General features: G+C 42.5%; 2 protein-coding genes across 19 annotated transcripts in view; one reads left to right on the top strand and one right to left on the bottom strand.

The window, feature by feature from the left end:
- Positions 1-8,006, bottom strand: part of LOC144341347 (uncharacterized) — a 50,139-nt gene extending 42,133 nt beyond the window's left edge. The window contains exons 1-2 of the mRNA XM_078004527.1: positions 7,856-8,006; positions 1,686-1,830 (exon numbers count right to left, since the gene is read on the bottom strand). Coding sequence (XP_077860653.1) covers positions 1,686-1,830; positions 7,856-8,006 — 296 coding nt within the window. The remainder of the gene's footprint in view (positions 1-1,685; positions 1,831-7,855) is intronic.
- GCNT4 (glucosaminyl (N-acetyl) transferase 4) overlaps positions 1-14,253 on the top strand; it is a 30,588-nt gene that overhangs the window by 3,112 nt on the left and 13,223 nt on the right. For 8 of the 18 annotated variants that reach the window (XM_078004873.1, XM_015140277.3, XM_078004875.1 and 5 more), the window contains exon 2: positions 4,560-4,700. The exons of 4 other annotated variants lie outside the window; for them this stretch is intronic. The gene's annotated coding sequence lies outside the window, so the exon portion shown is untranslated. 6 more of the 18 variants (XM_078004869.1, XM_078004868.1, XM_078004874.1 and 3 more) reach the window with 3 other exon arrangements.

Raw genomic sequence — 14,253 nt, 5'->3', positions numbered from 1 at the left:
GGGCACTTTTTAAATTCCTTTTTTTTTTTTTTTTTCTTTCTTTCTTTCTTTCTTTTTTTTTTTTTTAAGTCTTTAATAATGGAAGAACAGCAAACCAGAATATTAACAGAGTTGGGGATAATATAATGCATTTAATTGTCTCATGTGAGTAGACATAAGTCGCCCTTTTTGATCTTGCATTCATAAAACATGCCCCTATTAAAGCATCAATAAGCCTAAAACATTCTAGAAACTAATAGTTCATTCTGACAGCTTTTGTTGATAGTGTCTTAAGGAAGTAAAATATTTAAAAGTGAAACATTATAGAGAGCATATCCTATGTTGCACTTTCTAAGGATCCAATTTTGTGAGAGAAATGACCAATTAAAGATGTTGTTGATATATCTCTTTCTGGTATCAGGAGAGAAACAATAGCCAAGGAATTGTTTGGCCGCTGAATTTTCTCTGGGGGTACTGAAAGGAGTTTCCTGCTGTGGGGTGGTGGTGGGATGAGAAGGTTTATACTCTTTTCTTTGGGGGAAAAAGTTTATACTGATTTGCTAAATGTCACATCTCCTGCACAGAGGTAGGTAGGGGTGAATGGCATAGTCGGGCAATCAGTCAGAGTTGGCACTTTATGGCACCTGGCCAAGTGCCTTCAAGATAAGCAGGCCATAAATACAGGTGCTTCCCAAACTGACTTTGACCTATGGTGGTTTTCCAGGAAGGGAGGGGCAGAGAGCAGGTAGAGGGCCCTGTACCTGACGGTGCTGTTTCTGCCTCACCCTTGACCCACGGTGCTGGGAGCATGACCTCGTGACCTGAGGCTTATCACAGCACCACATAGGAGAGGTAAAACGGAGTCAGCTTCAGGGGATTTCCTTCTTAGGCTACAAGGTGGGAAAAAGCAGTGAGACAGTAAAAATCAGCAAAGCAAGGCTGACAAGTGAATTCTTCAGTCCACCTGTGTTGAGCACTGGCTGTGAGCCAGGCACATTGGCTGCTGTGAGGCGCGGATGTGCTGCATGCAGCTCACTCCATCTGTGCTGAGGCAGGAGGCCTTGCTGGGGAGATTGAAGGTGGGTTGAGGATGAGTAGGAGCTGTGTAAACTAAGCAGCCGTGGGGGACGGGAGAGGTGAGAAGGGGGAGTATTCCCACCCAAGGGAATGGTGTGTGCTGAGACCAGAGGAGAGGAGAGCCTGAGAGTTGGAAGAAAAGACAGGTTCAGTATGACCTGAGGGGAGGATGGAGAATGGCACCGGGGAGGCCAGCAGGTACCAGGGCCAGGTGGTGCCAAGGGGCATTGTGGCGAGTGGATCCTCAGGACAGTTTCACACCTGATAGTATGCAGATGAGATATGGATTAAAAACAAAACAAAACTCCAGCTGCGGCGTGGAGAATGGACGTGAGGAGCCCGTAAGCAGACAGGGCTGGCTCAGAGGGTGCAGGAAGCCTGGCAGTTGAGGCTGAGGTCGTGCCAGTAGGGATGACACAGTGGGCAGATTCAAGGCTGGCTGTGGAGTGACTTGGGGCTGAGTTTTGTGTAGGGTGTGAGAATGCAGCGTGACTCCCTCTAAGCTTGGGTGCTGCTATTTACAGAAACAGGGAACATCGGAGGAGGAAAGACAAGTTTGATTTTATTGAGTCTGGGCAGCTTTCGAGGCTCCCGAGTGGAATGGCTTCCCAAGTGGCCACATAGCGCACTCGCTGGCTGACTCTCCAAAGATGGTGGTCATCTGTACCAGGGCTGGGGTCTGAATCCTGGGGTGGATGGGGTCGGGGGCGAGGCGATGGTGGCTGAGGACCGGAAGCTGCTCCCAGAGTGAGAGGTGGGACAGAGGGCTAGGTACTTTAAGATGAGGGAGCCTTAGACATATGGGAATGTGATGCAGTGAGTTAGAAAGAGAAGCTGAACACACAGGATGTCTGGATCCCCTCCCCCTTGGATTGTGATGGTATTTTGATATCAAGCTTATATAATACAAGCTATCAACATCTTATAGAAACTGTTTTACCGTATGACTGTGAGTGATTTACTTCACAGATCATACAAATGTAATGTTTAGGAGAAACATGGATGATAATCACGCTACAGAGGTGCAGCATGGCTAAGAGCAAGGCCTCTACAGTGAGACTGCTGAGCTCCTGGATCTGACTCTGTCACTCGCTAGCTTAGGACCAGGCCCAAGCTTCCTGACCTTCCTGTCTGTGTTTCCTGGTCTCTGAAATGACACCACACCTAAGGGGTACGTGCTCTACAGTACCTCCTTGTGGGCTGTTGTAAGGATTGCCTGTGTGCATTATGCAAGCACAATGTGTACATCATGTGTGCCTTATGCCTAGCACATAGTAAGTGCTCAGTAAACCTTAGTCCTGGCGGTGTTATTATCATGATGCCATTTCAATCATTTCTGGTTGTAGAATCTGAAACCTAGAGAATGTTGAGAACCTGTCCAAGGCCATACAGCCAAACTGTGGCTACGTTAAGGCCAGGGTCCCATTTGCCTGACTCACAGGCAAGGCATCTTCCACTTAATGTGTCAACAAGTGTCAGGTGTTCGATGCTGTATAAAATTAACTGTAATAAAAGGATCCAGTCACTGCTTGCCAGAGTGTAGTGAAGCAAAGCAAATAACATCAACATTGAGGCTTATAGACCTTTCTCAAGCAATTTAGAGATGTATGTTTTGTATTAATTTGCATTACTTTGCATGTCATTTACATGCATTCCCATATGCTTGTAATTTTCCTAGTGAGATCTAAAGACTGAAGCTTCAAGTATATAAGAGAAAAGAAAATTAATCAGGAATTGAATGCAGCCGTTTCCATCCTAATAGATCTCTGGGATGGTGGGCTCAGTGTGGGCATTTAGAGACAGGATTGGATCAGTATTTACTATTGTAGATGTGGGGAGCCAGATATCATTTGATAAAGGTAGCTCACAACTTAGTATGTTATGAAGCTTGATCTGCTGAACATAACAGAAAAATACAGGCAAAGTGGAAGACCAGAGGAAAAATGTATACTATATAAAGATTCCAGAAAATGAAGCAGAAACAGAAGTCTGCTTTACGAAGCTGAACTAATAAGAAACACTAAGGGGCATAAAGGAAAGATTGAACTTCTGCTAAGTGATATGAAATGTTAGAAAGAACATAATCTTAACCACAAATGTGTGAGGCTTCAAAACCAGTAAATTTTTCCCAATGTGGATTTACTGAGAAACAGGCCATCGGGTCTTAGTGGAATCTTAGAACTACAGAGTATTAAAAAAAAACTACAATTTTGTTACTTAGAGCAGCGGTTCTCAAAGTGTGGCCTCAGGACCATCTACGTCAGCATCCCCTGGGAACCTGTGAGGCTCAGCAATTTGTGCTTTAATAAGTTCTTTAAATATTTAGAGCCAGCTTTCACTCCTCTATTGAGTCATTACTTCTTCAGCCTTAGCCTTTCCACGTCCCTCTTGTGGTCGCTAGCTTCTCACTGGGCTGCTTAACTTCCATCAGTTATGATTCCAGCAGACGGGTGTAGCCAGACACAAACTCATTTCTCAGGGTGTCTGCTCAGGACAGAGCAGAGTGGGGTGGTCCCTTCCTGTGTCCCAAGGTCTAAACTGTGGAAATGCTTTCCTCTTTGGGTGGTACTATTCATAGAAACAGGGATTCGCACTCTGCATTCAGCTGTCTCATTCTGCAGCTTTGTGGTTTGCATGCTGTCCAGGACCACGATGGTTTTGTTTTTGTTTTTGTTTTGCTGCATTTTGTTTTCTTTTGACAGTCTCGAACCAAACTGTGACTCATGCCAAACGTACGGTCAGCCAAAACGCTAAACTATCCTCTAGAGATGCTCCTGTCCAACCACGTTTCTCCGCAAACCACAATTCTCCATGAACCACGTTTCTCCATTAACAAATACAGTTAATTTTTTGCACATGTTAGTTTTGTACTTTTCTCTGTTAAAATTCATCTTACTAGGCCGGGCGCGGTGGCTCAAGCCTGTAATCCCAGCACTTTGGGAGGCCGAGGCGGGTGGATCACGAGGTCAGGAGATCGAGACCATCCTGGCTAACATGGTGAAACCCCGTCTCTACTAAAAATACAAAAAACTAGCCGGGCGAGGTGGCGGGCGCCTGTAGTCTCAGCTACTTGGGAGGCTGAGGCGGGAGAATGGCGTGAACCCGGGAGGCGGAGCTTGCAGTGAGCCGAGATCACGCCACTGCACTCCAGCCTGGGAGACACAGCAAGACTCCGTCTCAAAAAAAAAAAAAAAAAAAAAAAATTCATCTTACTAGATCCAAGTAATCTGCTTGGTTCCTATTTCTGTTATTTTCCATATAAGCTGAGTCTCACCTTTGTGTCCTTTGCCAATTTGGCTACTGATATCCTGGTTGAGGAGTTAATAATAACGTGAGCATCTTTGTTAGAGGCCTTCCTCACAGTTAATGAGGCTCAAAAACGTAGCATCTTTTGCAATCCTTCTGGGTTAACGTCAGAGGAATAGTTGTCATCAGTCCCATCATTGTTTGCATTTAAATGACTGTTGTTCTAAAGTCCTCCCGCACATGGTTTCTCTTTATAGGGCCCATGTTCTAGAACTGCATCCTCGGTCTCTGTCCCAGTACAGACATCTATAGCACCTCCTCAGTAACTGACGGTGATGCTCCTTTCCCTATGCTGTTTATACCATCAGCCTGGGGTTTTCATTGGAGGTGACACAAAGGTAAGTTTCAGTTTATTTATAGTCAGATTAAGATGAATTCAGAAGCTTCAAAATAATAGGAAGCAAAAATTGTGCCTTGTAATTTCTCTCTGCTTTACCTACCTCCCCCAAGCTCCAAAACCTAAGAGTTTTGTGCTAAAGTCTAGATTTAACCAAGAGATTCAGGTTATTTAATTTAAAAAAAAAACCTAAAATGTTGCTCATACATGATTCTTAAAGGAGTACAATTAGGTAATATAATTGCAGAAAATCATTTTTAAAGGCAAAAGCAGAACAACTCTGTGGCAGGAGTGCTTTTAGCCATGGTTTCTAGAGCATGAAAAATTACCTAGAGTCCTAAACTGTTATATCATGATCCTTATCCAATCCTAGTCAAGCCTCCCCCAAACCCCACCCACAGTAAAATTCCAGCCTTAAACCAAACCTCAACATCTCAATAAAATCCGGCCGCTCTCCTCCTCCAAGATGCTCCAAAATGCTTCCAAACCTCTTTTGATGCCATGTGCTGCCCTGCCATAGTAAGCAAATCAACAAAAGATAAATAAAATTGAAAAAGCACCTGGTGATAATAAAGTTCTCTATAGTCTCAAGTAAATCTCTATTGTAGGAAAGCAAAAATTTGCCTCTACACTCTTACAGTTTTTCAGCTGGGCCTGAGAATTAACTTGGCATAAGAAATATCAACAGGAGAAAAGCACACACATTTATTTAATAAAAGTTTTATGGGACAGGGGAACCCTCATAAGGAAATGAAGCCCCAGAGATGCAGTGAGAATCAAACACTTATATAGTGGATTGGAGAAAGAGTAGGAAATTATGAAAATGTAGCAAGGCAAAAAGAGGCCTGGGCTAGGGTAGTTAACTGGGAGAAGCGGGTAGGAGGATAAGGGTTGTGTAACAAAGTTTGTACAAATTTTTCTCGGCCACAACTTTCTGTCCTTGACAAGACTGTTAAGGAGACTGTCTGTCAGCATTCTCATTTCACATAAGGATTTCATCTCCTGCTTTTAAGAAACAGCACGAAGGGCAGAATGGTCTTGTACCTGTTATTTTTCAAGTACCCTTAATTCGAAAGTCAGTATCACAGCGGGATATTTTGGAGTGGCATATTCTTAACTCCTTCCCCAGGAATCTTCTGTGCTTCCAGCTCTTCTCTTCTTTTCATTTCCCTCCCCTGTGCAACCCCATCTTCTCTTGTTGGTCTTCTGGGCTTTCTTCTAATCTAGTTAAGGGGAAAACTGGCAAGGATGACCCTTTGGCAAGAATTGCTTCTTGGCTGTGCCCGGGCTTGTCCAGTCAGCCTGTCTGCTCTTGGGTAGGTTAGACCTGTTTCCAGGAGTCCGCAAGCCCTGACATTTCTCATGGTCATCTGCAAGATCTGGACAGTCCACTCGAGAGCAGCTCGTTCAGACGGCAGCAGAGGGTGGACAGTTCAGCCCAGGACCAGAAGGAACAACACCTCGCAGAGTTCCTGTGCTTTCCAAGGCCCCTTTTTTCCTTCCTTCTCCTGCTGTCTGTGTCACTGCAGCATATTTGCAATATTTGTGCTGTGTCCTTTCTCTACAGCCCCACATTCTACCTCAGTGGAACAAGGAGGAGCTCATTCTGCCCAGCCATCACCTTCTACCAGGTTCCTTCTTCCTTTAGCCTTTCCAGCAACCCTCTTGCCCTCCTCTGAGGCTGGCAAGTTCAGACAGACATATATGGCAGATGTGTCAGAAGAAAGAAATGGAATGATACACAAGGTAGACACCAATTAGGTTGCAAAGTTACAATGTGAAAAAAACATTAATAGAATGATTGTAGAGCTGAAAGATGGGATGCAGAACTGGAGAAGAGATCCTCAGAAAGGAAGAACATCATTTCAACTGATGTTGACCATTGAATCGAACATCTATCGTTGAATTGAACATCAATTCAACATCATGGCAAGAAAATCCCTGAATTAAAAAAAAAAAAAAAATCCAAATGCTAGCTAGTGACTTGTCTTTTCCGGAAAATTTCTATAGAAAAGAAATTCAAATGTGAATGTGACAAAATAACTGGGATTTCTTGGATTGTGTTATCAGTTACCTAGGACCTCACTGTTTATTTCTCTCTGCATTTGTGCAGGCAGTAGAGTTTCTAGTTGCATCTCTCCAGAATCTAACACAGTGCCTCCCTGACACATGGCAAGCGCACAGTAAATGTTTGTGGGATGGATGGGCAACCAGGATAGAAATTGGATATCTAAGAACATAAGGTTTATATAGGGGATATTCTCAAAAGAGTGAGGGCAGGAACTCAAACAGGTATTTGTACACCCATGTTCATAGCAGCATTATTCGCAATAGCTGAAAGGATGGAAGTGAAGCAAGTATCCACTGACAGATGAATGGATGACCAAAATGTAATGTATACATACAATGGAATATTATTTAGTCTTAAAAAGGAAAGAAATTTTGACACACACTACAACATGGATGAACCTCGAAGACATGTTAAGCAAAATAGGCCAGTCAAATATTGTATGATTCCTATGATACAGATGCCTAGAGTAATCAAATTTGTAGAGACAGAAAGTAGAATGGTGGTTGGCAGGGCGCAGAAGCAGGAGACTGTGGGGTTAGTGTTTAATTTGTATAGAGTTTCAGTTCGGGAAGATGAACATGTTCTGTGGACGGATCGTGGTGATGGTTGCACAACAATATGAATGTACTTAATGCCACTGAACTGTACACTTAAAATTGACTAAAGTGGTATATGTTATGTATATTTCACCACCATAATAGAAAAAAAAGAATATGTTCATCAACTAATTCATAAATAAGAAACAAGAAAAGTTATTTTTACAACAAAGAAGTGAACCAGATAATACTTGGAAAGTATAGGTTATAGCAAGAAGACAGCAATGACACTAGACCTAAAAAATATTCAAAACTGTGCTACTAAAAATGTGTTGCCTGAATCCTAATATGAGGCAGAGATTTAAAGCACTTTCATTCTGTCCTCTCCCCACTATCCCTGTGATTCTCTTTTTTAAAAAAATCCATTTTTATTTTGAAAATATGTCAAACCTGAAGAAAAATTGTAAAAATAGTACAAGTGGGCCCTTGTCTGATTCTTCCTTGACCATGAGAATCGTGGAAGCCTTTGATGTTTCTGCACCAGTCTACCCAGCGGAAATCCATGGCTGTTGCCTTTGGAGATGGTGTCTGAGTGCGGGAGTACACGTAGCATGCTGAAGCTGAAGCCCAGTCCTTGTTTACAGAATGGCCACTGGTCAATGACACTGGGCTGCTTCAAATGCTTTTGATCCCTTACCATCATCCAGCCCTGTGCCAGGCTGTTTTTCCTGCCAAAATGTGCCCAGTGCATTAGCTCATTTAGTCATCATGGTAACCATGTGAGTCAGTGCCCTTGTTCCTCTTTCACAGATGAGGAGGCGGAAGGCTACTAGGTTAATGACATCTTATTAGCAGCAGACTCAGGACTTCAGTTCAGAACCATTAGCTTTAAATTCTAAACCTGTATGATGTACACAGAAGTAAAGCAGGGGCCGGGCGCGGTGGCTCACGCCTGTAATCCCTGCACTTTGGGAGGCCGAGGTGGGCGGATCACGAGGTCAGGAGATCGAGACCATCCTGGCTAACACGGTGAAACCCCGTCTCTACTAAAATACAAAAAATTAGCCGGGCGCGGTGGCGGGCGCCTGTAGTCCCAGCTACTCGGGAGGCTGAGGCAGGAGAATGGCGTGAACCCGGGAGGCGGAGCTTGCAGTGAGCCGAGATGGTGCCACTGCACTCCAGCCTGGGCGACAGAGTGAAGACTCCGCCTCAAAAAAAAAAGAAGTAAAGCAGGAAGGTAACATGGAGGGGATCCAGTGTGGGGCAGAAAGAAGAGGAATGGGGTCAGGCAGCAACTGGAGGGAAAAGGGGCACATTCAGGGGTGGCTCAGAACTATTCAACATGGTACTTGTTGAGTTGATATCTACATGATACTGATGGCTATTTGTTGAAAAGCAGGTTCCAAAGTCCCGTGGTTCATAACACGTTCTCAAGAAGACAGCCCACCTGCAAGGTGACCTTCAGGGATTATGTGACCTGTCCCCTGCCTATGACTAGAAACCATACACAGAGGAGGTTTGCCATAAGCTAAAGAGTGCTTAACTGAGGCATGGCGAGCAGACTGCACAGTTCTTGCCAACATCAGAGTTAATTTGGTAAATCTTGGCATCTGCTTTCCTTCAGATGTTTACCTAAAGCCTCCATCTGCCTCTAAATATAGATGGATGAGAAGTTCAGTATCATTTAAGACACATTATTTTGCACTTGGCTATATATAGGAAGGTACTGTTGTGTAAGGAGCCACTTTAATCTGATTTAAATTTAATTTGGCTCCTGGACGTGCGTATGTATATGTTAGTTAAGCATTTCCTTTTCCTACGGTCATCTTTCAAAGTGCACGTTACTTAAACATATAAGGGCTTACTTTTCTCATATAACAAGAATTCAAAGTGGGTGTTTGCTGGCGTTGGTTCAGTAGCTTGAGGATATGGGGGCTGAGGTATCCTGATATCTCTGATATTCTCTTGGTCTGTTCCTCATGGTCTCAAGGTGGGTGCTGCAACTCTAGCCATCATGTTGGAGTTCCAGGCAGAAAAGTGGAAGAAGAAGAAAAGAAAGAACAAAATGGCATACCTCCTACCTGAATCAGGCCCCTTTAGGAAAACTTTCCCAAAATCCCACATTATATTTTATTCCTATACAATAGAAGTTAGAGAAAAGTCTTTTCAAGAGACGTGTTTCTACCACCAACAATATAGGGTTCTCTTAGTAAAGAAGAGAGGATGGATGTTGGAAGGCAACTGACTCTCTACCAGAGCCATATATAAAAACCCTTACCTATGGATCTGTTTCTGGATTTTATCCCACAGATCTCTCTTTATGCTGGCACCAGACCATACTGTTTTAACATCATAATCTGTTGGAAAATCTGAGGAGTCTGGTTTTTACTTTTGCCTTGTATACAGTTGACATATATAAGCTGGCTTAGACTCTTAGTAAACTAAACAATCTTTTTACTTTTTATTAACCTGAAATAAAACCTACATATTGAAAAAGACCTGTTAACTTAATTAAAACCATCGCTAGAAGGGATCCTTGTAGGAGATGGCAGTTGGAGAGCTTTCTGGAATCATTTCTACATTTGACTTTTGGTAGGTTGAAATCTCTGCTTTTGAAATTCCTATTGTGGCAGAATTTTCCCAAGCACTGCAAATTTTTATTTCTTCCATCCTTTTAACTTAATTTTTGAATTCCTGAGTCTTAATTTTATTGTGTCTAATATGCACACAAGATCTGAGAGCAATATGTACATTTTAAGCCAAGAAACACACAGATCTTAGCTAAATGATGAAGTCATGCCAAGAGCTGCCAGTCCTGAGTTTTTCAGTGGAAGTGCAGAAGCATGTTGAAGTCTCCAGCTGTGATTCCCACCATATTGGAAGAACCCAGGAAACAAACAAGCAAGCTCTTCTCATGACTTAAAACTCAGGGTTTTAAGGGTGATGATTTTAAACTCAGGGTGTCTAATCCATTCATGAAGAGTGTGGTCTGGCCTCAGGCCATTTCTAACATCAATACCGTTGATTTGGCCAGGTGTGGTGGCTCATGCCTGTAATCCCAGCACTTTGGGAGGCTGAGCTGGGTGGATCACAAGGTCAGGAGTTCGAGACCACCCTAGCTAACACGGTGAAACCCTGTCTCTACTAAAAACACAAAAAAATTAGCCTTCAGTACTGGGGGTAAAGTAGTGAGTGAGGCCTTCACAGACCTTAGCCGGGCGAGGTGGCGGGCGCCTGTAGTCCCAGCTACTTGGGAGGCTGAGGCAGGAGAATGGTGTGAACCCAGGAGGCGGAGCTTGCAGTGAGCCAAGATCATGCCATTGCACTCCGGCCTAGACTACAGAGCAAGACTCTGTCTCAAAAAAAAAAAACAAACCCTTGATTCACGTCTGTTTATCCCTGTGCTGCCTCTGTGATGGACATTGGAGATTCTGCTTTAAATGCACATGTAGAAATCAGTTACCCATACCTCTTCAGCTAGTCATGGAATCTTTGAGGAATTAGTTTTGGCCAGTTAAAAAATATGGAGTTAGCCATATAATACCAAAATAAATGCTTCCAAAAATTTCTGAGGGGGAAAAAAGCATACCATGTAGATATTAGATGGAGAAAGTTATTTTCTTTTTAGTACAATAAATATACATTTTCAAAAATAGACATGTTTTTCAATTCAGTTTTTCTACTTTATAGAAAAAGAAGTCAAAATATTCTCAACCCATATTTTTAACTTAGAACCTGGAACATAAAATGTAGTTTGGCTTTATGTTGTGTCAAGCTAAGTAAGAAGGGCAGAGAAGATGGGGATCCCAAGAAGGAATGAAACCTCTTTGTTTGATAAAGCTTGAGAGGCAAAGATCTAATGCATTCATTAATTCACCCCTTTTTCATAATCCTTTACATCTAAAAAGAAGCAAACATTTCATGTGAGCTTTTTCATCAAACTGAAATTTGAAGGCATAACTATTTTTGAAATTCGCCATCTTCTGATATTTTTTAGAATTTTCTTTAGAGAAAAACTGTTAATGTTTTACTCCCTGTTGAGGGTCACAATCTATTACAAAACAAAAACTTTTCATTCAGTTTCATTGTATGTGGCCCTTTACACTTCCTGCTAAAGACTTTTTAGCCATGTAGCTTTGCCCAGCTAGATACACACACAATCAGCTTTTGATATTTGCCCTGTGGACCAGATGAAATAAAGCCCAGAGTCAAGTCTACTGTTTCCCAATTGGTGTGACCGTGGCTGAATTCTGTGCTTTTGTTGTTGTTGTTGTTGTTACATCGCTACAGCCCAGATTTCCAATGACCTTGAGAGGTCTATGCCTGAGTATATACATCTTGATGTGGGTTGCTCATTTCCCATGTAATCTTACAGGTCCCTTATTTCTGCCCAAATGTGAGAGGATCCAGTAAAGTTTCTAGCTAGAAGAATTATAATCTATAGAGGTGGTTGATAGAATTATTTTCATGCTCAGTGTTTTCCTTTAAGTCTCTATTCTCCAAATCTTGCAGGTAAAGTAGTCCTTTATTTAAAGAAGATGATGACGTTCATAATTGCAGGCCTAGAGAGAAAGCTGTCAGTCGTCATACATTCCGCAGGGACATCAAACAGAGCTCCTTTAGATGAGGGCATCCCAATGCACTGAGCTGAGCCAGTCTCATTGATGTTTGATTTGAGTGACAGAACACTGGCAAAGGCCCTGTATGAGTGTGTGTTGGTGTATTCACATTACTGCAGAATTCTCAGTACTGCTTTGTGGGTTACATGGTCCTTAGGGATGACTTTGCCAAACAGGGATGCAAGAACAAGTCATTGTAGTTTTGCAATATCTGGAGAATTGCCCGTAAAAGATAATGAACTTATGGGAAAAGTTTATAGCTTTTGCAACACATAAACTTACAGACCGTGTTTAGCCAGTTGTAACTCTGCATGAAACTAGTTGTATGTGCTCTTGGCTGTCTTTTAAATAAATTTTTTGGTTATTAATCTTTTGAAAAATATCGAGCATACTGGGGAGAAAAACAACTATAAAGATTAATTACATTGCTTCCTATCTCTCAAAATCCAAGACAGGTGTATGTCTACATAATTCTGAAACTTTAGGAACAATTTATACTCCAGATATTAACAAAAAAGAATGCTGTCAAGTAGTGAAAACCCAATAATAATTAGAATGTCAGAATGAAGAGAATAATGAACATACTGTTTTAGAAAAGTAAAACCAACTTATAACATGTTGGCTCTTTCTCAGTTTTCCTAAGAAACCATTCCTCTTGTGGAGGTCCTCGTACCTGACATTTGCATACCAAAGTTGTCTTTTTCCCCATGGCTTTCACATGCATTACATCATAAGACTTTCACAATTGCACTGTGGGATAGAAAAAACATTATCCCATTTAACACATGGGAAAGAAAGACTTGCCAAGATTAAGTGATATGCTAGTGTCACTTGAAGAATTTTTGGTGGCAGAGCCTAGACTAGAGCTTCGGTCTTCTGACTCTGCCCCATTGAGCAACTACCCTGTGCCAGGTATGGATGTCTTCAGTGCTGGGGGTAAAGTAGTGAGTGAGGCCTTCACAGACCTTATGTTTCTGTCTCAAGACAGGTAATAAACAAGTGAAGTAACTATTCCTTGTAGCAAGTGCTCAGAAGAAAACAAGGAGTGTGATAGGAGAGAGATTTAAGAAGGGTTAATCTGGGAGGCGGAGGTTGCAGTGAGCCGAGTTCGCACCACTGCACTCCAGCCTGGGCGGCAGTGTGAGACTCTCTCAAAAACAAAAGAGTTATCAGAGAGGACCTGAGGAAAATCTATTTCTTTTCCTGGAGCACCTGGTCATGCCAGGATCCAGGATAAGTAGTCTAGACATGAGAACAGGAGGTGCAAAGGTCCTGAGGCAAGGAAGAGACTAGGATGTTCTAGGAACTTTTAGAAGGCTGGTGTTGCTTAGAGTTTTATGAGAAAGACAGAGTAGAATAAGATGAACGTGTAGAGTAAGGCAGCCATGGGAACTGCCTGAGCCGTTATGGCCATGAAAAGCATTTCTTGTTTTATTCTACGTGACGTGAAATCCCAGTGAAGGGTTTTAGATGTAGGGAGTGGGATTAGGGAGGGCCAGTGATCTGATTTGTATGTTTAAAAAATCATTTTGGCTACAGTACAGAGAATGGATTAGAGGAAAGCAAGGGAAGCCAGGTAAGGTTATTTTGTATCTAGGCAAGAGTTGATGCTAGCTTGGATTAGAGTGGTTCCCATGGAGTGGAAAGAGGTGGGTGGATTTGAAATACATTTTGGATGTAGAACCAACAGGTGCTACTACTGCCAGGAGATTGGAAAGGCAGTCTCGAATTGTGTTTAGTGGTGTAGGCTCTGAAATTGGACCATAGTTGAAAATTGGACCATAGTTGAAAATCCTTGCTCCTCCAATATACTAGCTATATGAACTAAGGTAAGTTATTTATCTTCTGACTTGATTTCTCAATCTGAAAGATGAGGATAATGATAATCGTACCTATCTCATAGATTTACTGAATGGAGTATAGGATAATTGAATGGAGTATAAGAACAGTGAATAAGAGGCCGGGTGTGGTGGCTCATGCCTGTAATCCCAGCACTTTGGGAGGCCGAGACAGGTGGATCACCTGAGGTCAAGAGTTCTAGACCAACCTGGTCAACATGGTGAAACCCCATCTCTACTAAAAATGCAAAAAAATTAGCCAGGCATGGTGGCGGGTGCCTGTAATCCCAGCCACTAGGGAAGCTGAGACAGGAGAGGAGAATCGCTTGAACCCGGGAGACAGAGGTTGCAGTGAGCCGAGATTGTGCCACTGCACTCCAGCGTGGGTCACAGAGTGAGACCTTGTCTGAAAAAAAAAAAAAGAACAGTGAATAAGATCATGCAAATAGTGCTATCTCTTAGCATTGATCACTAGGAAGGGACAGGTATG

Source organism: Macaca mulatta, chromosome 6 (assembly GCF_049350105.2).
Source record: "Macaca mulatta isolate MMU2019108-1 chromosome 6, T2T-MMU8v2.0, whole genome shotgun sequence".
NCBI lineage: Eukaryota > Metazoa > Chordata > Mammalia > Primates > Cercopithecidae > Macaca > Macaca mulatta.
The sequence above is the reverse complement of the archived record's forward strand: the minus strand, read 5'-3'. Positions and strand labels throughout refer to the sequence as shown.